The 24051-nt window shown below is 40.1% G+C and overlaps 1 protein-coding gene across 4 annotated transcripts in view; it reads left to right on the top strand.

The window, feature by feature from the left end:
- ITPR2 (inositol 1,4,5-trisphosphate receptor type 2) overlaps nucleotides 1–24051 on the top strand; it is a 268236-nt gene that overhangs the window by 63124 nt on the left and 181061 nt on the right. For 3 of the 4 annotated variants that reach the window (XM_056342121.1, XM_056342124.1, XM_056342123.1), the window contains 11 exons: nucleotides 3932–3976; nucleotides 12711–12865; nucleotides 14298–14397; nucleotides 14542–14702; nucleotides 16930–17071; nucleotides 17848–18006; nucleotides 18939–19111; nucleotides 21413–21532; nucleotides 21634–21819; nucleotides 22451–22702; nucleotides 23733–23877. In XM_056342121.1, the coding sequence (XP_056198096.1) occupies nucleotides 3932–3976; nucleotides 12711–12865; nucleotides 14298–14397; nucleotides 14542–14702; nucleotides 16930–17071; nucleotides 17848–18006; nucleotides 18939–19111; nucleotides 21413–21532; nucleotides 21634–21819; nucleotides 22451–22702; nucleotides 23733–23877 (1638 nt within the window). The remainder of the gene's footprint in view (nucleotides 1–3931; nucleotides 3977–12710; nucleotides 12866–14297; nucleotides 14398–14541; nucleotides 14703–16929; nucleotides 17072–17847; nucleotides 18007–18938; nucleotides 19112–21412; nucleotides 21533–21633; nucleotides 21820–22450; nucleotides 22703–23732; nucleotides 23878–24051) is intronic. The other variant, XM_056342122.1, reaches the window with a different exon arrangement.

Raw genomic sequence — 24051 nt, 5'->3', positions numbered from 1 at the left:
AGTCTTTCTATAAATGCCAAAATAGTCGATTTTCATGTTTAAAAATATGATTTTGTGTGGTAGTTGTGGCCTTCTTATGATACTGAATTTTATTGTCCGCTGTTGAGTCTGCTAGGCTGCTTCCACGCTCTTTTCTCCCCAGCAGATTTAGATTCCAAGACAAGTTGAGGTCCCAGATACTTCTTGTGAACTATATTGTGCAAATTGCATTTGCAGGTACAGTGGTGCTTCCCTGTTGATAGGACCTTAGCATAAGGAAAAGCTTATGCAGCACCTAAGTCACTGTGTACTGTTAGCCTGTGCGTGTAAAACTGTGATGTCTTCCATGGTGCTGTGATGTGAGAGAAAAGTTGATACAGTAGCCCCATTTTCTGGAGCTGAAGAGATTTTATGTAGGCTGGAGGGTGTGTAGAGTTGGGTCTGGGTTCATATGTATAAGCAACTGAAGAAGATGAAGTGTCTGCGTGTCATAAATCATTGTCATTGGAGCTGTGAGAGCTGATCACCTTAGCCTTGCCCAAATGCAAAATCCCCACAACAGAGCTGGCCTTCTGCATGGTGGTGGAGTGAAGGACAAGCACAACTACTATCAGGTGGCCAGTTCACTGCTTCACTGATGTGAATTCTTCTTTGTCCTTCCCTAGTTGTTCTCTACTAATGCAGTCTGTGTTACTTGATGTAGACCACCTCCCTTACCACCATATAGCGATTGCCGTTTACTCAGGTAGTTGGGTTGTGTGGCCTTATGTAGTGGGTGAGTGTTGGGATGTTATGGTGAGTCTCATGAGCTTGCCATAACATGGAATGAGTTTCAGGGTCTTTGATATTGTTTATCTTTCAGCCATGAGGCAGCTGAACTCTCATTTTGTGATACCTTTTTTGCTCCCATGCATGGAAAGGTAAAAAATGGCTGTAAATAAGTTTGTTGAAAAACAAGCAGCAGAGAATTAGAATTTCTGGATTATTCTGCATTGGAAAAGAAGCTGTTGCAGATATACTCAAAAAAAACCCCAAACATTTAACGAAGTTATTACAATAATGACTTATACAATCACACTTGCTTGAGCTCTGCAGTTTACAATGCATCGTGTTCTCACTCCATATTGACTGTATGCACCTTCCAGTGGTGTTTTATAGAAATATACAGTACTGTATTTCATCTACATTTCAGTAACATTGCAAATTCAACACATCCAATGACACAAAAAAGCTTGAAGGCTGCTGAGCTTCGACAGGGCCCATTTTAGCATAGTATTCTTAGTACTAAACACCTGCAAAGAATTTTACTTGCTTTCATTAGCAGCAAGGAAAAAAGTTATTAATGTTATTTTCAAGGATTCTTTTGTTTTGGAGGCTTACTGAAGAACATGGAAGCGATCTTACATAAATCAGAAAAAGCAATAGATTTTGGAGCGTTAAGACTGTCACTGTGTCCTTAGCTGATTGTGCTGTACTTCAATATTGAAAAGGACTCAGAACAAGTGTAATATGACATGCACTACATGATTTATGCCACTCTACCCGAAGAATATAGTATGGGATAATGGCTAATACTCATTTTCAGAGATACTCAGCACCAACAACTTCAGCTGAAATGAAAATGAAAGTGGCAGCTGCTCAGCACAGCCAAAAATGGGGCTGTGAACATCAGCCCTAAAACTGCCTTCCATTGTGTTTACAGTTTAACATCAGCATCTCAAAACTTTCTGTAAAGAACTACTTTTTAGTTACATTATTTCTGTTACAGTGGGGCAAGAAAACCCGTCATTAAGGATGCACTTTATTTTTCATTTGAGCCTTCTGTCTCCCTCAGCCTCAGTCCACAAGTGAACTATTTTGGAGATTTGAGGGCAATCTGTTTAGTCATTTCTAAGTAGGCAAGAAGTGGCGTGGGAGAGAGTTTTTCCTAGTTTTTCCTGTTGCTATATTTTTTTTTAAAGCATCATTATGGTGAAAGCAAACAGCTGAAGAATAGCAGAATTCAAGGCCTGATTCATACTGGGTAGAAAAGTGTATTCACTGGGGCCCTTAAATGAAACACTATAGATTTATCCCGTTTGAAGATATAGTCCTCAGTGCACAGTTCTCTCTGGTGCTGATTCTAGTGTCAAGCCTGAGATGACTCAAACTTTTTCTTGCTTGCTTACAGCCAGCAGAATCTGAAGGTAGGGTAGAATTTAGCCTTTCTGTACCTTCCCTGCACCTGTGCTGGAAGGCCAACATGTATGGCTGTGACTGAGGAGCACTGCCTGGTAATTTTTTCAGTTCTGGATGGAGGACCAAAGGTACAGAGTCCAGCTTGGCTGTTAGAATGGGCAACTAGAATTATTCTGAGGTGTCAGGTGAACAAATGTAATGCTGAAAGAAGTGTGAGAACTTACAAAGAAACCAAACCTATCCGAACAGTTACATATATATGTATGTATAACTTCTTGTTGTCTGTTGTTCAGCGTTCACACCCCATTCCTGTTGCCGTATAACAGAAGTAGGTGGGAGCAGGAGCTAGGAGACTGTGTGAGAGTGTCGTGGAGGAGCAAAATGCAAAATTTGGAATAGGTGTCAATGCAGGGAGGAAAGCAGGCTGTCTAAATTAGATTTGTGAGGGTAACACAGTGGCTAATGCTAATACTGAGATGAAGACGGGGCAATAAACCTCTGGCCATTTCTGTGTTAGCACATCAAGTCATGATGCAGAGGGAAGGTATTTTCAGCAGTTCTAGGAATATCTAAAAGTTTTCCTCCTTTCTTCAGGCTCATGATGTGGAGAAGAGCTGGCTTTTTTGGGGGTAAAGGGATATAAATGACACAGTATTAATAAAAACCTTATAAACTTAATAAAAACTCTTTACAATAGTTGTCTGGGTGTTATTAGTTATTAGCCTGTGTTGTTAGATGTATGATGACATGATATTGAAAAGTTTTACTGGAATTCATTCAGCCTGCCCTGTGTAATTCACTTCTGACTCTTGCACGCTGGTAATGCCAAATTCAAAGCCAAGAAAACAACTGTACTTATCTGTAAGATGTATACATTGTTTGTTATTTAAGAACTAAATTACCTTATATAACTAATAATTTCACTTTAGCATTTTCAATGCTTTGACAGCATATCTTCTGTCAGGGAATATGGTAAATATTGAGGCAAAATTTTTTCATTATGTAAGTCAAATCTTGAAAGGTTTCATGTGCAGCCAATGTGTGGGCATATGTGTGTTTGTTTATTTGAGTATATATCTGCCTACATAATCCCTCATCTTCTAGTCTACGTATTTTTGCTGTCAAAAGTAAAATCCTATTCAACACTGTTAAATAGTAATACTTTACACTTACTATTATATAGTCTTTCATTCAAGCTTCTCATGCTACTTTAGTTATTAATTAAGGCTTGATAATCCTGGCATGACATAGAAAATATTATCCCCCTTAATAATGGTTAAACAGAACCACAAGGTAACTAAACACTTGTCTGTAGTGGCATTGCCATTCCTGTTTCAAAGATGTGTTTATTGGGAATCCACTGTCTTCCTGTAAAATCTCAGTAGACATGAAGCACTTTAATTTTTATCTCAATATATTTTCTCAAGGTCAGTGCTGGAAGTGGCTCTGTGTGTGTGTGACTGTAATTTGCTGTGTTTAGGTCAGTAACTATCTGTGCTGTCTTCATTGTTTTTAGTTTTGGTTGTTTGAGATTATTCTCTTGAGTTAACAAGCTTGATTGCAAGATGCACTTTTTTGAAGTGAGGACATAGCCAGTTAAGTCAGTCAGAAATTGAATCAGTAATTCTTAGACTCTTGTTCTCATATTGCTTCTAAATACTCCACTGTCCTTTTGCAAGATGGATACATAATACAGAACTGAACCAAACTCTCCCCCTAGTTCCTAAATGTCTAAAAGCTATCAAGATAGTATTTGACTTCTTTTCTTTTCCAGCTTAACCCACACTATCCAGAAGGTAATAATGAAGGAAAAGCTTCGGTAAGTGGAATTTATATTGCATATGATCTGGGAAATACTGTATCATGAGCCCAATACAGCCCAACATAAGATAGTCCTTCACAGCTTTCCTTTTACTTATGTGTTACGGCTGCTGGGATTGTTTTCTGTGCCCTGTGTAAGCTAGGGTGCAGCTCAGAACTGGTGTTACAGAAAGTTTTCCCTCGTGTAATAAAAATGATATGAAACACATTCAAATTCTGTATCAAATTAGCATTGTGTGGAAGCTGTTCTGCTTGGTGACTGTAGATACAAATTTTATAAATTCTTCCCAAATCAGATGTATTACTTCATGGCAAGCCCCACCATACTCTTTAGCAAGAAAACCAGAGACAAAACAAAAAAGTCTGGTTACTTACATGCCAATACCAATTCTGAGGCTCTGCTAGTGGAGACAAGCCTCCTTGGAGCATGTTTGTCAGTCAAGTGTGGCGCTAAATCTAAGAACATGCTGAGACTCTTTTTATTGCCTATATTGAATACATGCAAGCAGATATTCAGGCACAGGCTTAGCCTGAGCCCTGCCACACTTCAGGCAACTAGCATGACATCGTTGCAAGGATCCAAGTTGTCCTTGCTGCAGTGTGGATGGGTTGGACATAGGCCTTACATCCTTTGCCTAGGAGGCAATGGCCTTTGCCTTGTACAATGTCAAGAGCAGGCTAGCTTATTCTAACTAACGAGGCAAGGCCAGACATGTTGTTGATAACGTGTGAAGGAAGTGGAGTTAAAACCCTGGGAGAATCATACTCTTACTGAGACAACAAATAGTCCCCCCCCGAAATTACTCCTCCATCAAGTTCATGAGATTGCCTTGAAAACATCGAGGTCTTCTTAAAAAAAATATAAATAAATCAGTGTAGTTTATTTTTGCCTTCTGGCTTTTGTTCTTTAGGAGGACACACTTTCAAGTTTTTCTCTGTACAGGGAAGAATTTTTTATTTTTCATGAAACAAACCCCAAGATTCTTACATAATTGCATGCCTTCGGGACTGCAATTTTAATAAAAATGGAGACTTTTGCAGGAGTTGGCGACATTGGTTTTCCATCTTCCCTGGTATTTGGTATTAATGGTAATATAGCAATAACAGCTAAGCTGTCCAGAGAAATGAGAATTCTCTCTCATGAAAATACAGATGTTCCACCATTTTTTTTCTCATCCGTATTGGAATGACACTTGAAGCCCTTGGAGCTTTTGAGTGGAAATTGAGCTAAGTTCTAGAATACCCTAGTGAGGAAGGTGCTTGCTTGGAAAAGCCTGGGTTCGTGCTTTTGCTCTGTAAATATTAGAGCTCATCTCTTAGGCTTGCATCTGCATTAACATTGTAGTTCACACCATGACAGCACTTCTGAATCTCCGGATTATTCCCTTTTTAAGACACTCCAATTCACTTTGCAGAGCAGTCTCAGGGCGTGTAAACTTGTGTTCTGTTGGATGAAAGTTAAAAAGGGAGGCACACCCCTGGAATGTATCTACTGGGCTCCAGCCTTTCATGGGTGAGAAGCCCAGAAAACCAGACTACAGCTAGTTTGAAGTAACACCTATGAAAACATGTGTAGGGTAGATAGTAGGCTCTCACCACCGAAGATCCAATCCTATTATACCACACTATACTAATTTAAATATAGTATAGGGTTTCCAGTTGTAGCAATTCCAGTTCATCTAAATAGTTAAACATTCCCTGGACTGGGTAATGAAGAAGTCACAAAAGTAATCTGAACATGAATGTTAAAGGTGACTTCTGTAACGGTTTGACTTAATACTCCTGGGTATTGGTTTCAACTAAAACCCCAGACCAGATAAATGAGATTAGACGAATACTTCCAATGAAAATCTAATCAAAACTGATTGATGATCAAAACTGATTTCTCTCTGGAAATTTTAATTGATGCAGTCAGCACTTCCTTGTGAAAAATGTTTTGTGAAGGAACTCCTAAGAATGTTTGGTAGCACCTCCATGTAAATCCAAGCCTACAGGCACTTTTAGCATGGTAGAAATCCCTTTGGATCCTCCACCCCCATATGGTCTTGTTGGAAACAGCATGAGTCAGCAGTGGCTATTTTAAGCCTTTGTTCTGGCCTTGAGCAACTGAGCAGAAAAGCTTCACATCCCTGTGCAGGAATTTCTTTTTATGTTGCATTGGTGTGGTGTTTTGAATTGTCCCTCAAAAGTACAATAATCTTACAGTATTTGTAGTTGTTTAAGGGCCAGCTATGTCAGTCTTGCATCCAATATGCATATAACCTAGAGCGCACACACTTTCTTTGCTCCGTGTTTTTTATCTAGTGTTTCTTCTGCCAGGTGACTGCCTAAATGATTCACTGCAAAGGCATCTTCTTTTTCATCTTTTGAAGCAATTAATTTTGAAATACTGCCTGTGAAGTAAATCTGCTCTGGAGGGGGAGGTGAAGTGGACCTACCCCAACAAAATTTGAAGTCTGAGTAGCAGGGAGATGGGAGATACATACCTGAAGGAAGAAACTGAGCCTGCAGCCTGTGTTTTTCTTTTCTCTGCTAGTCTGTTGGATAAAAGGGTACCAGCTCCCTCTCTTTCATCTGGGTTTTAAAGGCAGCATAACCATCTGTGCCTTTTGTGCCAACCCTTGACTCCTAAATGTATGATAGGGCTTCTTGTGCGTGTTTGCTGCCTGGCTTACAAGTCCTGATCACAGTTGCTTAGGCAACTGAGTTTTAGGGAGCAGCAATGGAGAAGGATGTTCCATGGTGCAGTAGTGGGCATAGGCACCTATGTTCTGCCAAAGTGCATCTTTTCTGCCTTGTCTAAGTGACTCAAAAGTCTAAAAGGGTTTTGGCTCCAGAGAACATAAATATTACTGGAAGTCACCAGGACTTTTGTTCCCAAGCATTAAAGCTACGTTTGGACTGCGGTTCATTGTTCATTGCTTCTTGAGAACCCAGCCAAATTGTCTTGTGAAACACTGCTTTTATTTCTGGTAAAATTTGGCCTTATGATGAGTTGATTAATATTCTTTATACGTACTTTTCTCACATCTAAACTCCAGAAGATTTTTTTTTTTTTACAATAGGAAGATCTTTCTGTGATTTAAAGACCTTATCAAAAGGCTTCCTCATCTCTTGAAGTCTAGGAGATAGTGGTGTATTGTGCATGAAAATGCAGTGCTCTGTGTTACAGCTCCCATTAAATCCAAAATTGGTGTATTTTATGCTGCAAAGTAGTCTATTATTTCTAATCACAGCAACATACAACATCCAGAAGAATGCTATAAACATTGGGGATATGTCAAGAACAGCTGGGAACCTGGCATTTGTTAGAGCCTTTGTATTAAAGACTGCTTTGGATAGGTACCTTAACTCCATTTGTCTGCGTTTTCATGAGAGAGTGCTAATCCTAACCAGTTCCAATCTGGCTTTTATTGCTGAGATTTTTCTTAGGATTGAGACTGGTATGCATTTACTTTTCTTGTAAAGAAGTTGGACAGTTCTACCCTGGACTTATAGGTACAATTTGATGTATTTCTTTTGACTTCTGTTTATCTATATTTATAAATTCCAAACAGCTCTGCAAGTCAAAGTTTTCTTTCTTGCTTCCAACCCAGGTGATTTTTTTTTTCTGATAAACACTGTAAATTATTTGTTTCAAAATTTTATTTTACCTTCCAGCAACTAAGTTTGTTTAATCAAAATTTTACAATGTGGGACACAGGTGATGCAGTTTAAACAGGTAGAATAGGCTTGGGGAATTATATTTTTTTTTGAAGGCTTGGTTAGGAATTAACCTGGCAATCAACAATCTGAAAAACATTTAAAAAAACCCCAAAACATCAGCTTTAAAATGGCAGTGTTGCTGGCTTATATAAAGCCAGCAGTCAGACTACTTGAGAGGCTGGGGGGAGAAGGGAAGACACGGATGCCGGCACATTATTATTATTCTGCTGCTGCACACAGGTCTGAATCAGCTCTGAAAACGCATACATTGTTTCTTACAGAATGTCTCTGGCTCCTAACAACAGAATTGCAACGTGATGTCTCTCCTAAAAATGCGGTGACTCACAAATGAGTCAACAGTGAAGGTGTTATAGGAGGCTAACTGCTGTGCTGTCTGCCAGGGCTTCGTGAGATGCAGGAGCAAGGCTGGCCATTAATTTACTCGATTTTCTTTTCATATAGAATTTTTAAAATCATCTAACCTATGGAGTTCTGCTCACATTACTGCTCTGTGAAAATGCTGGTTTTGTAAGAGCTTCCTAAACTGGGTTAACATATTGAGATACCACATTGTATTGGATTTAACAGGCATTTTCAGAACTCTGACTGCTATTAAATTTAATTTCTGCTGAAATCTGTGGTGCAGCTTAATGTATTCATGCAGGAGCAGGGCATTATCCTTGTCTGTCTCTATGCCACAAGAGGTGCCTTCACCAATTGGAATTGTAGATCGGGTTTCTAAAAGAAAAGGTATTTCAGGTCTGACATGTTTTTGTATTTTTTTGCAGTTGAAATGAAGGCCCCTCTGTAAGCAAAACTCTATGTAAATGTGATACCCAGTTGAGATGAATAATGGGGGTTTGGGGGAGGTCACAATTACTAGCCAATTATATTAAGAGCTGTGAAGAAGGGTTATCTGCTGGGCTAGAAGTCTCAAGAAAGACAAATCTGATTGTACCTGATTATTTTGTCTCTGATTATAATATGGGATTTGTCTCCAGTTATATTTGCCCTTCAAATTGCAAACTTTATATTATGCCAGTGTTGGGATTTTTAAGCTCCTTTTAAAATTGGTATGATGCACTGCAAATCAGGTGGTAGGCCAGGAGTTACGGACTTTGCTGTGAGCCTGGATCAGTATTTCCACTCCTCACCAAAGTGGCTGTTTGTTTTCACTAACTAGGATGACTCTTCTTAACTGTCAGCCTTTGCTTTCCTAGATGAGTCCCACCTGGATGCGCGCCCTGGCTGCTGGCTGTGTGCTAGGGGTATGCTCAGTTCCCCCTCCTGGCAAAGTCAGTCCCATTGTGCCTGTGAGCAGTGTGCTTTGCTTTACTGCTGCAGAACGGGACTGGCGGCGGGGGGCTGACAGCCCTCCAGCCAAGTGGACGCTTAGGTTTTGTTGGGCAGAGTGGGCTGACTCTGCTCTTTGTACCACCCAGTATTTGGACCAGGTCATTCTTTTGGAAGATGTAGGTTCAACTCCTGCCAGGCAGAAGAGGAGCTGAATATGCATTTCCTTCATCCCTTGAGTGATTTAACCAGTGCGTGACAGTGAGGTGATTCCACCTTTTTCAACTGGGATATGTATCTGATTTGACTTGCGACAGCCTGTCACTAGTTTGCCAGTAGTTCGGGACAATCAAACCTTTTTTTTTTCTCCCTCAGTGAATTTAGTGTTTGATAATATTGTTTTACCCACGGTTCTTGTGTTTCTTCTCTATACTCCTAGCATGTAATTCACCTGCCTTTTTTTTTTTTTTTTTTTTTTTGGAAGTCTTAGGAGTGCTTCCTTTGGCTGTCACTGATCACATCAACATCTCTGAGAGTGTCCATTGGCTTCCTCTTCATGCTGCTTTAAGCTGAATTTTCTTCTCTCTCCATTTGAGTCCCTTTACAATTCTTTTCCTCCCTTCTCTTCACTGAGTTCAGTTTTGCTAACTGCATCTGCTTGTATGCCAGTTCCTCACCTGAGCAAATGTCATCTTGTTATCATTTGCTTAGGAATGCAGTGCTGCTTCTGAGCTGATCATATTGTCTAATTAATTTTAAATAGTGTAATACTTTCACTTCTTTCCACATCCTCATATAGACTCGTGCTGATGCAATAAATGGCTATGTGAAGTGCAGATTCTGATGACTGCTTACTAAATCTAATTAATCATAAGAAACTTTGTCCGCATTCTGTGTCTCTCATACAGAGGCATGTGCACACGCACTCAGACATAAATTCAGACATAAATAGAAATCCATGTATGTTCATATACAATGAAAGTATTGCTCTCTGTCACACTCTATGTATATGAGTTGTTTTCAGAGCTGTCACATTGAGGGTCACTTCTTGTTACATGTTTTTTTTCCAAGGCTAGTGCTTAACACCCATAATCCAGATTGGGTTGTGAGGTCTCAGATCCTAAAATAACATTGTAAGGAGAGTTCTGAGGTTTCTGCTGGAGTCCAGACTGGAACTACTGTACAGCTCTTGTGCAGGTCTCATTTTGCTCAGCTAAGCTTTGCAGTTAGCAGTGTTGCAGGCACTGTCTTGTTGAAGCGGACTTTTTTTTAGGTTAAAAACCAGCTCTTGCATATATACCAGGTGTGATTTGACAACTGCTGAGCCTGGTTGGTGAGATTTAGGCCTGATGATCCAACTCCGTCACTTGCTTGTATCTATACAATGGCTGGGGAGACTAGTGAGCATATGGAGTCTGCCCCAAACCGCACAATGACCCTCTCCACAGAGCGAGTGGTTAGCGTGAACTGCTGAAGCACAGCAGACCTGCCTTTGGCTTTGCCTACTGTCATAGAAATCTGTGCGTGTACATAATGACCTATTCAGGATTGTCACACATTATATCATGACTGATGATCAAAAAACTTAGTAACACAGAGTAGAATATTGTTGCATAATTTGGTCAGAGCCATATCTTTCTCAGAGGCCCAGGTGAAAAAAACGGCATAAAATTATGTGTCCTGCCTTTTTATGTACCAGGCTTTTCGGTTTGGAAATTACAGTAGAGTGGGTAGTTTCTGGGAAACCCTAACTAGATTTGAATGTAAGTAATGGGAAATATCCGAAAGTCTGGATGGTGTTCTGAACTATCCGGTGCTATTCATCCTATTAACAGACCTCTTGAATTTTAAACTGGCTTTCTGGTTTTCTGTTTTCTTTGGAAATTTGGGAAGTAGATTTTCATTTGATGTTAGACTCTGACTCACTGTTATGCTCTTAAGATGATTTTCGTGTAGTTTGCTGGCCTTTCCAGTTTGGGTCTCTTCCTGAGTATGTAAAACAAAACATGTATGGAAATGACAAAAAAATTTGCTGTTTTCTCAATCCTCACATACAGATTAAGTTTTTTGTGTGATTTTGTTTAATATTTTTTTGGGCGTGGGATATGGTAGGATGTGGGGACTGCCACATGAGTTTACTCTTGTACTCTTGTGCGAAGCACAGGAGAATGTTGCCATTTGTCTCAGCAAACCTTCCTCTCAAAAACTAGTGAGAGAACTCTAATGACTAGATGACCCTAAGAAAAACTTCTGAGAGGACATCTTCCTGGTTTTTTTTTTCCTACTGTCTCTATCCTTGACAGAAGTAATGGGATGCAAAGCTGGCATTTTTTGGCCTTGATAATGAAAAAATGGATGTTTTGGAAGGATTCACGAAGTGCCTTGAAATGAGATGATAACTAGATATTTCGTACATAGTTTCATTCATCCTTGATTTTGTTGCTTAATCTCAATTGGCAATATGAATCATCAAAGCTTTGCCCTTGATTATCCCTTACAGTTTGGTTTTAATCAAGGTACTAATGCAAACTGAGTACAGTCTAGCCTCTTCACATTGCTTTGTACATCTCTTCCCTAGTGGTGCATTATAAATCATTATAATAGTATGTTAGGTTACCAGTGTTTGATTTTTTCTCTTTTGGCTTTCTTCATTACTCTTTTCCTCTCCCTCCGTGATATATTTTGTGTACGTGAAGGGCCCTGGGCTGCCAGTCTCTTAATTGGTTATTAGTCTTCTGTAATATGTGTAACTCCACACCCCAGAGGAGCAGCTTTTACTTATGCCAGTAATTCTGTTGGTTGCTGCGTGGTTACGGGCACAGACTCCAAATTGCTCCTTCAAGCAAAGATACATGCTTAGGGAAGGTAGCATTTGGAGTCTGTGAAGACAAAAAGCATGCAGGTAACTAAAGATGAAGATGGCCGCTTAGTGGTGCTGGGTCACAAAATTCCCACGGACTTTCAGCAGATGGTGGGAGGAAGATCACCACCTTAGATTCACATGCGTCTCTTGAGGCACCAGCGCAAATTTGTAAACCTATCACTTGAAAGCTAGGCTCCTCGAAGGGAAAAAGCTTCTCCAGTTGCAGTGGGCAAACTCAGACCTGTGTTGGATCCAGCCTCCAATTATCAGCCTGTGCTAAGGTTTCTAATATGATCTGGCTGGTGCTTTGTGTCATTGTCTTCCAATGGCAAGTTGATCTTCATGGAGCAGATAGTCTGGCTCGCACTGTTTGGAAAGTGTGCTGCTGTGATTCTGTCCATATGTGAGGAAAATAACGGTGGATTTAGGCAAATTTATTACTTTCTTAAATCACTCCCCCCCCCCCCCCCCCCCCTCCACCCACCCCCCCTTAAAAAGTCCAATTTTCATTAGTCCTCTTCTTTTAACTTTGGCCCTTTCCAAATGAGCACTGTGTAGTTACATCTGTTGGGAGTGAAGGGTCTGCCACTACCGCAGGTTTTTTGAAGTTGTAGGTGTCAAGTAATAATATATACGGTACTGCAGTCTCTCTGTAGCTTGTGACCTGCTGTTGTTATAATGACTGTCTGAGACCCCATGTGCCTGGGGCAAAGTGCATCCTTTTGTTGCACACTCAAAAGCCAGTCATGGTACATTCTTACTAGAATGTAAAAAAAGAAAAATACAGTTTAGATGTATTAGTTGTCTGCAAAGTAATTGGAGAATTTATAATGGGCCCTCATGCAAGCAAATAACCCTTGTGCCTAATCAGCAGAGAGACGGCGACCTTCCTGCTTCAAAGAAGAAACGCCAAGCAGGGGAGAAGATTATGTATACTTTGGTCTCTGTGCCACATGGAAATGACATCGCATCTCTCTTTGAACTGGATGCCACCACTCTTCAGAGAGCTGATTGCCTGGTTCCAAGGTAATAAAAAAAAGGCACGAAAAAAAAAGGGGCAAAAAATAGTGCTGCATTGACAGGGTTTCTTCCTGGCATTATGCTGGTGAGTAAAGCAGAAAAAATTAAACACGAGCAAGTATTATCCTTCAGTTAAAATCTGAGGAGTGTTTGTGGGTAAATAAGGGATGTATAAAACATGATACTGCTGCTGTGACTGAGTAAAATAATTATAAGGATAAAGCAAGTGAACTTAAAGAGAGTCTGTGAAGAGAAAAGTAATGGGCTAAATATTGCACAGATATATATAAGGAAAGAATTGAGCCCTGTGCACTGTTTGAAAAAACTGTACTGCTAATAGATCTAACTGAATGGTTCCCAACAAAATAACATGTATGGTGAACTGGGCTTCTGTGTCACTGATGGATCATGATGCCACTGAACACATTTGTTATTCAAATGAATTCAGCAAGTGGCTTCTGGGTTTTAATTGTCAATATTTGAAATTTCAGCTGTGTTGCTTAGCTGAGATTGGCTAGATAAGTCACACGGTGTTGGTTGTGACTGAACGGGCATGTAGACACTTGGGGCTAGTTGTTATGAGGGTGGATTTCCGCTGGTATCCGCTGGTATGAAGCTGGGTATCCGCAAATACTGATGTATGCAGCTTTGAAGTGTATTTGCTATGCTGAGTTTTGCCAGATGATTTGCTTACTTGAATACTCAAAGCCCATCAGCATGAAAAGGAGAGCGTGAATGAAGACCACAGTGAATATATTTAAAAAATAGAATTCAGAGTAAAAATTGTAATTGATTCCTCAGCTCTGCTTTTTTTGATAATACCACAGATTATCATATGGAAAGAATTTAGAAGAATGTCATGTCTGCTCTTTGTTCACTTGATTTTCAGTTGAGAACTGGTACTGTAAATGCTTCCTCCCTGGAACAAGGGTTTGCAGATCGTAATGGTGAGGCTGTGAAACCATGGTCAGTTTTACTTTCTGGCTTTTGTGCTGTGGCAACTTGAAGGGGTTCATTACTCTGTGGAAAAAAATAATAAGAAAAGAATTGGGTTTATTCATGAAATGTATTTCTATTCAAATGGGATTTTTAACACCTTCCTTTTAAACTTCTTTTCTTTAAGGAATATTTTACTCCTAGGCTTATATAAATTCTTTAAAACAGCATTCTGCATAATCCCAAGATGCTGTTTGTTCTTGTTGCAGCTCTGTTCCGGGTGAGAAAGAAGGAGACAAGGGAAAAGGGTACTGCAGTATCTTTTAGATCTCCCTTACCTTTTATTACTAGTGGCTTGTGTGACTCATGTCCTCAGGTCACATATTATGGTCATAGAATCATTTAAGTTGGAAAAGACCTCTTGTGCTGCATTGCATCTCACCTTTCCACTTCAGCTCAGGGCTGATCCATCTAACCTCTTCTTTGCTTTCTTCTCCTTTAGGAACTCATATGTCCGACTGAGGCATTTATGCACAAACACTTGGGTCACTAGTACCAGCATTCCAATAGATACTGATGAAGAGAGGCCTGTGATGTTAAAGGTAAACACATATATCTTGGGGTTGAAATCCCAAACTCATTCCTCAAGTTCTCTGCTGGTGATCTCAATTCTAACATATAAAATATACATAATTATTAGGATAAAGGTAAGAGAATTACTTACATTAAACAAAAAACTATTGCAGATTGGGACGTGCCAAACAAAAGAGGACAAGGAAGCTTTTGCCATTGTATCGGTTCCTCTGTCTGAGGTCAGAGACTTGGACTTTGCCAATGATGCGAACAAGGTTCTAGCATCAACTGTTAAAAAGCTGGAGAATGGAACGATAACCCAGAATGAAAGGAGGTTAGTGAGTTTTATTTTTTTCCCTCCTAAATTGGTATTTGGTTACTCATGACATCATGACGTCACAGTAATGGGTAAGTTAGTAACATCTGTGTGGACACAGGGATGACTTGGAGATGACACTGGAGTGCAGAGAGTGCTGACCTGGGATTAGATAACATCTCTGTCAGAGCATCCTTGTCGCGCCGCTGGCAGGTCTGTGCGTCTCATCTGTAAAATGGGGATAAACAGCACTTCCCCAGCTCGCTGGCCACATAAATAAATGGGCAGTTCCCTGGGCAAATGTAAAGTGTTTGTCTTAATTTCTTTTGATAAGCCACTTCTGAGCTGTAATGTGGGGACCCATTGCATTTGATTCCCATGTAGAAGAAAGCCATCTATACAGTGAGCAGCGTGGCAGGACTCTTGATTTGTGTGGAGGTCACTGTGCTGCGCATTCATACTGTGAGAGCAGTAGAAGGAGATCTGAGAGTGACCAAGAAGCTGCCCCAGTAGTCCCTTTCCTTTTTTATTTCTGTTTTTCCTTCCCTATTTTACATAATTTTGTTTACCCTTTGTATTCATCCATGTTTCAGCTTAGCGCTATTAGAGTGTCTGTTCTTCACTCCCACCCCTGAATTAAGGGATTTTGTTTTATGTTGTAGCCAAATATATCCCACTGCCAGTGATGTAGTTCGCTATTTGTTTTCAGCTGTCTGTGGTTAAACTGAGTATTAGACAGCATCTCTGGCAGTGTTAATTTGTAACTTCTATTCCGCCATGCATCATATGCAGCTTTTTGCTGAAAATGTTAATTTTTGGTGATAAAACAGAATCTTTGCTGTCGGTTGTCAGTAGCAATTAGACCAGATGGTTTAATATCAGGTGGAGGATTTATCATAACAGGCAGATATGTAGTGGCCTGGGTGTTGGTACTCAGCCTTGAAAAGCTGATGGGCCATTTCATGATTGACTTGAACCAAAGAGGGCTACAACATAATAAAGGTATGACATCCCTGTATTAACCTTGCACTGCTGTGTCACTGCAACCCAGTGTTGTCAAGTCGTGATGTTGACAGACTGGTATAACACACATGTAAAACATTTCAGAGAGGTTTCAGAATAGTGCCATTATTTGCCTGTTCCTGTGACTTCCTTTGGAAAAAAACCTGTCTCTTCCCTGTCTCATTACCTTCCTGCTTAGGTAGGTAGGGGTCCCAACAGTTTATTACTGGTTGCTCTGTCCTACATCTGCCTTTTCTACTTTTTCTGTTGGGAGGGACCTTGCTGTTCTCCACCAGTGAGCTAAGATTTTTAAAACTAAAGCTAGCTCGCTCAGAGGGTTTAGCTGAACAGTCCAGCCCTCCTCTGGGTAATGGAGGCTTTGTGTCTGGCTCCCAGAGATGACTTTGAGACTCTACTGAGCATCTTCCTGTCACTTTCATAGCATGCCTACAGGTTTAGTTGTTATAGACCAGATGTTGTCCAAATTCAGATGATGCTTCCGCAAGGTAGGAGACGTGCCGTGTTTTGTTTGTAAAAGATTGCTAGTTCTTTTAAGGGACATTCATTGAAATCTGCAGACATCCATACTTTTCTCTGTGCAAGCCTTGTGAGGTATGTTAATAACAAGGAGGCAATGACCACTTTCTTTTTGTGTTTGTATATGTATTCTTTCTTTTTGCATTTTCTGAAGGTAGGAAAGAAGGAAATACTACTGCCTCTGTCCTTTTTAGCACTTCATTCTGCCAAATCTTTTGTGTAGCAAAAAGCGAAACAAATCCAGTAATTTTTCAATAGTTTCTTGTGCTGGTAGGGAAATTGTCTAGTGGCAGAATCTTTTTATTCTTCTATTCTGAGTCCATCATCGTGGACCCATCTTTGTGATGAAGTATAAAAATCCTTGCTAGGCTGTGTAAGAGTGTCTTTCTAGTGTTCCTGGGCCTTGAGGCCAACTGGTATAGATTTTGGATTTCTGAATACTCTGCATCAATCCAGCATTCTGTATTTTTCTCCCTTTTTCCCTCTGGTTGTTGTTTAATGCCTTGGTAAACATCCATGTGATAGATTTAAGCTTCTGCTGAGCTGAGGTCTGGAATCCTTAAGTACATGTCAAACTTAACCTTGCAGTGATTGAAGTTCCATTGTGCTAGATAAAGCTTGTTCTAAAATGGTGATTTTCTTTCTTAATGAATCCTAGCAAGCATTGAATGACTGTATATGATAATGATCTGTCTATTCATTCTAGGTTTGTAACAAAGTTACTGGAAGATCTCATTTTCTTTGTTGCTGATGTGCCTAATAATGGTCAGGAAGTTTTGGATGTGGTCGTTACCAAGCCAAACCGGGAACGACAAAAATTAATGAGGGAACAAAATATATTGGCTCAGGTATGTCCTACTGTATTAATAACTTACTTGTATTTACAAACATTGTAGGAGAGAGTGATTTGAGAAAATGTTATTTTTAGGTAACTTATGCCATGTTGGGTTTGTGTCTGGTTGGATTGGGTAGATAGGACACTGCTTGGTCAAGGCTCACCTCTTGGGCTGTGAATCAGATAGAAGCCCAAGGGTCCATGTCTGATGGCTGTTAGTTTCATGTAATCCTGATGACTTTTAAGACTACATTTAATAGCAAATTGTTCACGAAATTTTAAATAAGCTTGCAACATGGTCCCAATCCTGCAAATGTTCCCCATACAGGAAAAATTCTAATGCCCTTATGGATCTCTGACTTTGTATGAGGGCCAACTTGCATGTAAATCAAAATTAATATTCTCTTTAAGTAGCCTGCTGGAGTAAATAAAAAAAGAAAGTGAAAAGGGTGAAACTAGACAGTAGCCAGTATTGTCTTTTTTCATCCTTAATTTATCCAACGTTAACGCACTTAACTAACAATGTTTAACATTGGGGATAGCAGTGAAGAGAAAGCAATGTCAATCAGGCTGGTGGGAAATGAAAAGCTAAACGCATAAAGCTGTAATGTCTGAGATTGTGCCCCCACTTGTATTTAGTCCTATGCAGAAATGTGTGGTGATTCACTTCTGACTTTGGTTGATAAGGCTATTGTGCTGGTCCTGTCAGAGGACATTTCCATTGACAGCTATAAGTTAAGCAAAAATCTGGGTTTGATTTTCATTCTCAGTGATTTTGATTTTGAACAGATATTTGGCATCCTCAAAGCTCCTTTTAAAGACAAAGGTGAAGGATCGATGCTGAGACTTGAAGACCTAGGTGACCAGAGATATGCCCCCTACAAATACATGTTAAGGTTATGTTACAGAGTTCTCAGACATTCCCAACAGGACTATAGGAAGAACCAGGTCAGTGGTATTCAAGACAGTTTTCCTGCTGATTTCTATAAATATGTATTTGGGGTTTGACATTGCTCTCTGTGCCTACAAGTGGGATTCTGTGGTAATGGTGAAAGGACTGGGTTTTATGTAGGTTAGTAGGAAGAAGTCACTGTCATATACTGCCTTGTGCTGAGGAACAGTGTTTTTGTTTTGTAGGCATTTGTATATGAACCAGATGATCAGCAATGAGTGTCGTAGGTTCACCTTGTACTTTCACAGACTGAGACTGGGGTCCAGTGCTTCATTCATGAGCTTTCTCTTACTAAAATTATGCTCTTGGATGCTGGATTATAAAGTGGGAAGTCTGCAAAACTGTCCTTCTGTTACTTAAATAGTCATAGAGGGATGGCAGTGAATCTGATTTCCCACTGCTGAAGACTCCCCGTGAGCAAGTATTTCAGAACATGGTGTCAAGTGCTTTGCACATGGCAGTGGGGAAAAACTGCACTAACTTTATAGGACTAAAGGGACTAGAGATAAAAGATTGAACTGCTATGTGTGGCTTCTTCGTTTTCTTTCTAATGCTTTACAGAAATACTTCTGTCTTGAAGGGAGAGAAAGGCAGGAGGGGAAGACTTGGGAAAGAAAAATCTTAAACATTATAAAAACCTTTTGTTTTTTCCTTTTAAAAAATTAGTTGCCATTTCCTGAAATTTGTATATATTTTCATGGATTCATTCCTTTGGTTTATGAGAGAATGAGAACAGTTAGTCATCCCTAATATTGAATGTGTTTCTTGCTGTACGTATGTCAGGTGTTCAGATGTTCTTTTGTTCAGGCCAGTTCAGAGAGGAAAGTTTTGAGGGTTGTTTTGATTGCTAATTAAGCTGGATGCCTCTGGTTCTAAAAGAAGAACGTGACTGCTTAACAGATCGTCATGGGAATTTTCATTTTTTCAGGAGTATATTGCTAAGAACTTCTGCGTCATGCAGTCCCAGATTGGTTATGATATCCTGGCAGAAGATACCATCACAGCTTTGTTGCACAACAACCGAAAGCTGCTAGAGAAACACATCACGGCTAAAGAAATAGAGACATTTGTTAATTTACTCAGGAGAAATCGAGAGCCAAGGTTTGAAGTGGTCCATGTAATGTTCTTTGCCTGTATTGATAGCTTTTATATTTGCAGTAGCTGTGAATCTGCCTGCTGTTCATTGTTTTGTTGTCTCTTCCTCCTAGTCTATTTTTTTTTTAACCTGGCAGACAAAAACCACAGATGTACAGAGTCACTCTAGAAAATACCAGAACTACCTGTAATTCTTGGGATTTGTCCATATCTCCATTTCAGAACTAGAGTTTACTGAAGAGGGGGATTATATTTTACAGGACAGTTTTGAAAATTTGGTTTTAGTTCAGATTTGAACAAAGAGAAACAAACAAGTTTTAATTTCTTACAACCCTGCAAGCTTCTCAGTGAAACTGCCACTTGTGTTGGTTCCCCTGCTAATAATCTTGGTGCGCATTACACAGATACCGATTTTTCTAAGCTTTTATTGGTATCAGTTTCCCTGCAGGTTCTGATTCCAGATCAAACCTGAAAGGGTCCTAGGGCAGTGAAGATACCAGTGAAGATGTGTCCTAGACCAGATCTTGTTCCAAATGAAAAATGCTGGACTTGAACTTCATTCGGCTGGAAAATTTTTTTATTAGCTTTGGGTCAGAATATAACGGAAATGGATTTTTTTTTTTTAAATGGAAAGTCTATCTGTTTTTTTCATTGGATTTTCAGTTGTAAAATTACCGTAAGTAATAGAAACATAAGAAATTAATGTACTGAGGGCCAAATAATGTCCTCTGTAATTGAGAATACCATTTTTCTGTTAGCGATTAAGGATATTGCTCAAGGCCCTCGTGCTTCACTGCTTCAATTATTCGCTATATGTATGCACCCATTTTGACTTACTCTGTAATCTCATTGCCTCTCCCATGCTAAACTGTTGGGTTTGGTCAGTGCTAAGAGGAAACCACGTGAGATCAGCTCCTTCTTCTCAGTGCTGAAGGGTCCTAGTGTTTACTGACAGGCGCATGTCACATTTTTTTGTGGTGGAGGATGTCATAGTATTCGTTGCATAACTACATTCTGCAAGTGCTATGTATTCACTTCTTTAAGGCTCAAGTCTAAGAGGAATAAATGTTTTAAAAATATACCTTGCCAAGATGACGCAATCTGAACAGTAAAGGCTTGATTTTACGACACTTATTTTCATGGAGAGTCTTGTAGACTTCCACAGCACTGCTGGTGTGAATAAGGATTGTGGCAGTATACTCTACAGGATGATCACCTATAGAGGTTTGAGCTATTGGATCCTTAAACAGCTGATAGTAGATAGTCAGATTTTTTTACCTGGATTTCTAAGGGAATATATGATCTCTGTGTGTGTGCGTGTCTACTCATATCTGCTCCCCCACCAGCTCTTGAGCCTCTTGCTTGGCTTTAGCTACGTTTGCTAGAGGAGTGGTGAGCTCAGAGATACTCAGTTCATATGAATGTCATGAAGCAGCTACATAGAGGGAAGAGGCCCTTTTTATATTCCAGTGAGCAAAGGCTGCATTTCGGGCTTCTGTTTATACACACAGAGGAATCCTTGAAAGAGGAACAAGAGGAAGATAACCTAATGAATATCCCAACTGCAAGGAAAGCCCTAGCGTGAACTTTGTTAAACATCAGAAGACCTAAATTTGAGTGACAAATTCATAGGAAACTGATTTCCCTGCAAAGGTTTTGTTATTTCTGCTTCATGTGGAACAACCTCTTTGAGTACAGAGGTCGTGTCTTCAAGCCCTGCCAGATCTTCACTCTTCACTAACTGTTGTCTGTGTCACTTCAGAGATTTTAAGAGGCATTTTTCAAAGGTAGAGATGTGGACTCCTCCAGTGCAATGGAGTTCCTCAGAGGGCACACAGCTATCTCCAGCACAAGTAACATCTCCTTGCTACTTGGGTTAGGGAGACACATGTTACCTGATGGGGAAGGTGAGTGAGAACCTGTGCTTTTGCCTTCGGTTCCTGGCAAGGATGAAGGTCTTCAGTGGAGCTCCTCTGCCAGCCAAACTTAAGACAGCCTCAGGCTGCTCTTAAGTTCTGGCACAACTCTTTGGCCTTTGATTTGCTGAGAAGTGTCACACTTGGGATATTTTTCTTTCCCTGACTGATTGCTCAGCACCATTTAAAGTGACTCTCAAAGCTGTTACTCATCTTTATCTGTTGTGAGTTGGAAGAGTATGAATCGGCAAAGATCGTATGTTGATAAATCTTATGATATATGCTCCTTTGAGCATACTGGTGAGATTTCTACTAGAGATTTCTACTGCAGTGTTTCTGCCTAGTACTTTAAGTCTTATGTTCTGTTGCATCTGTGATTTTTTGACTGCAGATTCTTGGATTATCTGTCAGACCTGTGTGTATCTAACACCACAGCAATACCAGTAACTCAGGAACTCATCTGCAAGTTTATGCTGAGCCCAGGGAATGCTGACATTCTCATTCAGACCAAGTGAGCATCTATAACTGGAACACACCTGTTTGTTATCTGCTCTGTTGTTATATTTGTGGCAATTTGCTAGTGGCTCCATTGTGAATGGTTTTTGTTTGCAGGCTGGTTTCAACACAAATGGACAATCCCTTGGAATGCCCAGTCATCTCAGATGACATAGATGAAGAAGAAGTGTGGCTTTACTGGATTGACAGTAACAAGGAGCCTCATGGCAAAGCCATCAGGCATCTGGCTCAGGAGGCAAAGGAGGGCACAAAAGCTGATTTAGAAGTTCTTACCTACTACAGGTAAAACTGCTTATTCAAATGAAAGAAAATGTAAACTCTTTGAAGACCCCGGTGCTGTCTTATCCAGTTCATTTGCCAATATCAAAAAAGGTAGCCAGGTCATGCCAGAAGCTAGGATTAGAAGTTTATTTCAAGTTTTTCCTGTAGGAAGCATCACAATCTCTGTTGTCTATACCAGACAAATCTTGAGTTTCCTTTGCTCATAACAGCTCTTTGTAACTTTCTATCATTTTGCCTCTTGTCTTTTATTTATTAGGCTTTATTTTTAGATTGTGCTGCCCTGGAAGCAAGGCATGCTCTGAGGAAGGAATGTCCTGAGAATTAGAGGGGAAATGGGATCACGGAACAGTATCTTACACTGACTGAAAACAAACAGTTCAGATGCTTCAGCCTTCCATTGGTCAATGCCTCCTTTGAGTTTCAAAGGGAGCACAGGCTTCATGGGAGCTGGAGCCTGACGTTAGCATTTTTAATGGCAAGTTGATCCCTTGCTTAGCAAAGTCACTGTTGTTGGTTTTTAGGATTTATATCAGAAAGGCTGACATTAGGCTTGTGAAGTGAGATTCTGAGGTACATTGTTTCATTTCCAATTGATTTCTTTGAATACCATATCTTATTACTGTTTTTTAAGGTATCAACTGAATCTCTTTGCAAGAATGTGCCTGGACCGCCAATATCTCGCCATCAACCAGATTTCTGCACAGCTGTCAGTAGACCTGATCCTACGATGTATGTCTGATGAAAGCCTCCCTTATGACCTCCGGGCTTCTTTTTGTCGGCTGATGCTACACATGCATGTGGACAGAGATCCTCAGGAGTCTGTGGTACCTGTCAGATATGCCAGATTGTGGACTGAAATTCCTACTAAGATCACGATTCATGAGTGAGTTGAAAGTGTTTCTAATAAAAATACAAAAGCATTTTGTAAGAGTTAGTCTCAGAACAAAACGGTTGCAGATGTCTAATGTTGACACAACACGTATCTGAAAAGGTATTTTGTTGCAGAGCACAGAGCTACTAGTAATTGTTACTCTTGGAAACTTCCATGAGTAGCTTTAAATGGAAATATTTCAATTTCATTTTCCACTGTGTTCTTATAGGGAACAAGCTGGGGAAAAACTGAATGGCCTTTCCTCAGACCAGCTGAACTTGAAGTAATTCAGTTGTGTCTAACATTACAGGTTTACTAGGCTGGAACTCAGTTTTATACTTCCAAGCTCAACTGAAAGCCACAGTTGGAAAGCCAGAATTTACAGTTAGGTACAGCTGTTGCCCCAGAAACAGTTCACAGAAGCTTTGGCTTCCATCCAGCAAAGTACTTAATGTGCTAATATGGGAGAAGGGCCCATTGACTTCATTGGAAACCCCCTCTGGCTTAATTGATTAAGCAGTGCCACTAGGCTAGACCCAGGCAGGTTGAAGAGACAAAGAACTATAGCAGTGCAGCAGACAGTATTGCTTCTGTCAGTGAGATGAAGGCCTGTTTCGACATATATGAAAAATCAGTCCTAGTTGGTGGTGCAGAGGAGGCTTACTGTCCTGAGCTGCTTCCCTGGTCTGCTGTCTTCCTTGCGAAAACAGTAAACTCTGGCTGATGGGTAGAGAGGACAGCTGAGGTTTAGTGACTTACTGAATTCCCACATCAAGATTTAAGAGTGCCATCTGCCAGAACTGTAATATTTTCCTGTCGCTGTTATTCCTGTTCACTGCAACGCTTGGTGGTACTGTTGGAGGGAAGGTTTGTGTATCCTCTTTCCGTTCCTACAAAGAATCAGCAGACCTCTGCCCCTTCTTCTTACAGAGGGTTGACAGCAATTTCATAGCATTGTGATTGGTTTGTTTTTTCTTTAGTGACAGCTGATCCTGATATTAGAAGTGTTTAATTTTCCTTCTTTCTGTGCCTTGCGTTGTAGGTATGATTCTTTCACAGACTCTTCGAGGAATGAAATGAAGAGGAAGTTTGCGTTAACTATGGAATTTGTGGAAGAGTACTTGAAAGAAGTTGTAAATCAACCCTTTCCTTTTGGAGACAAAGAGAAAAATAAACTTACATTTGAGGTACTTCTCAGCTATCTGCATCCTACTTACAGTACTCCTCCTCATTTCAGATAAGCTGACATTGGTTCTTTCAAAATAAAGGTAGATGAAGAATAAATGTTGGTGTAAAATGTCCTAAAGAAGCACCAGCTGCTAATTCCAGTGTTCTTGGTGATGACTGTTACTGCAGGAAAT

Source organism: Falco biarmicus, chromosome 5 (genome assembly GCF_023638135.1).
Source record: "Falco biarmicus isolate bFalBia1 chromosome 5, bFalBia1.pri, whole genome shotgun sequence".
In the NCBI taxonomy this organism is placed as follows: Eukaryota; Metazoa; Chordata; class Aves; order Falconiformes; family Falconidae; genus Falco; species Falco biarmicus.
This window is presented reverse-complemented; position numbering and strand designations above follow the sequence as displayed.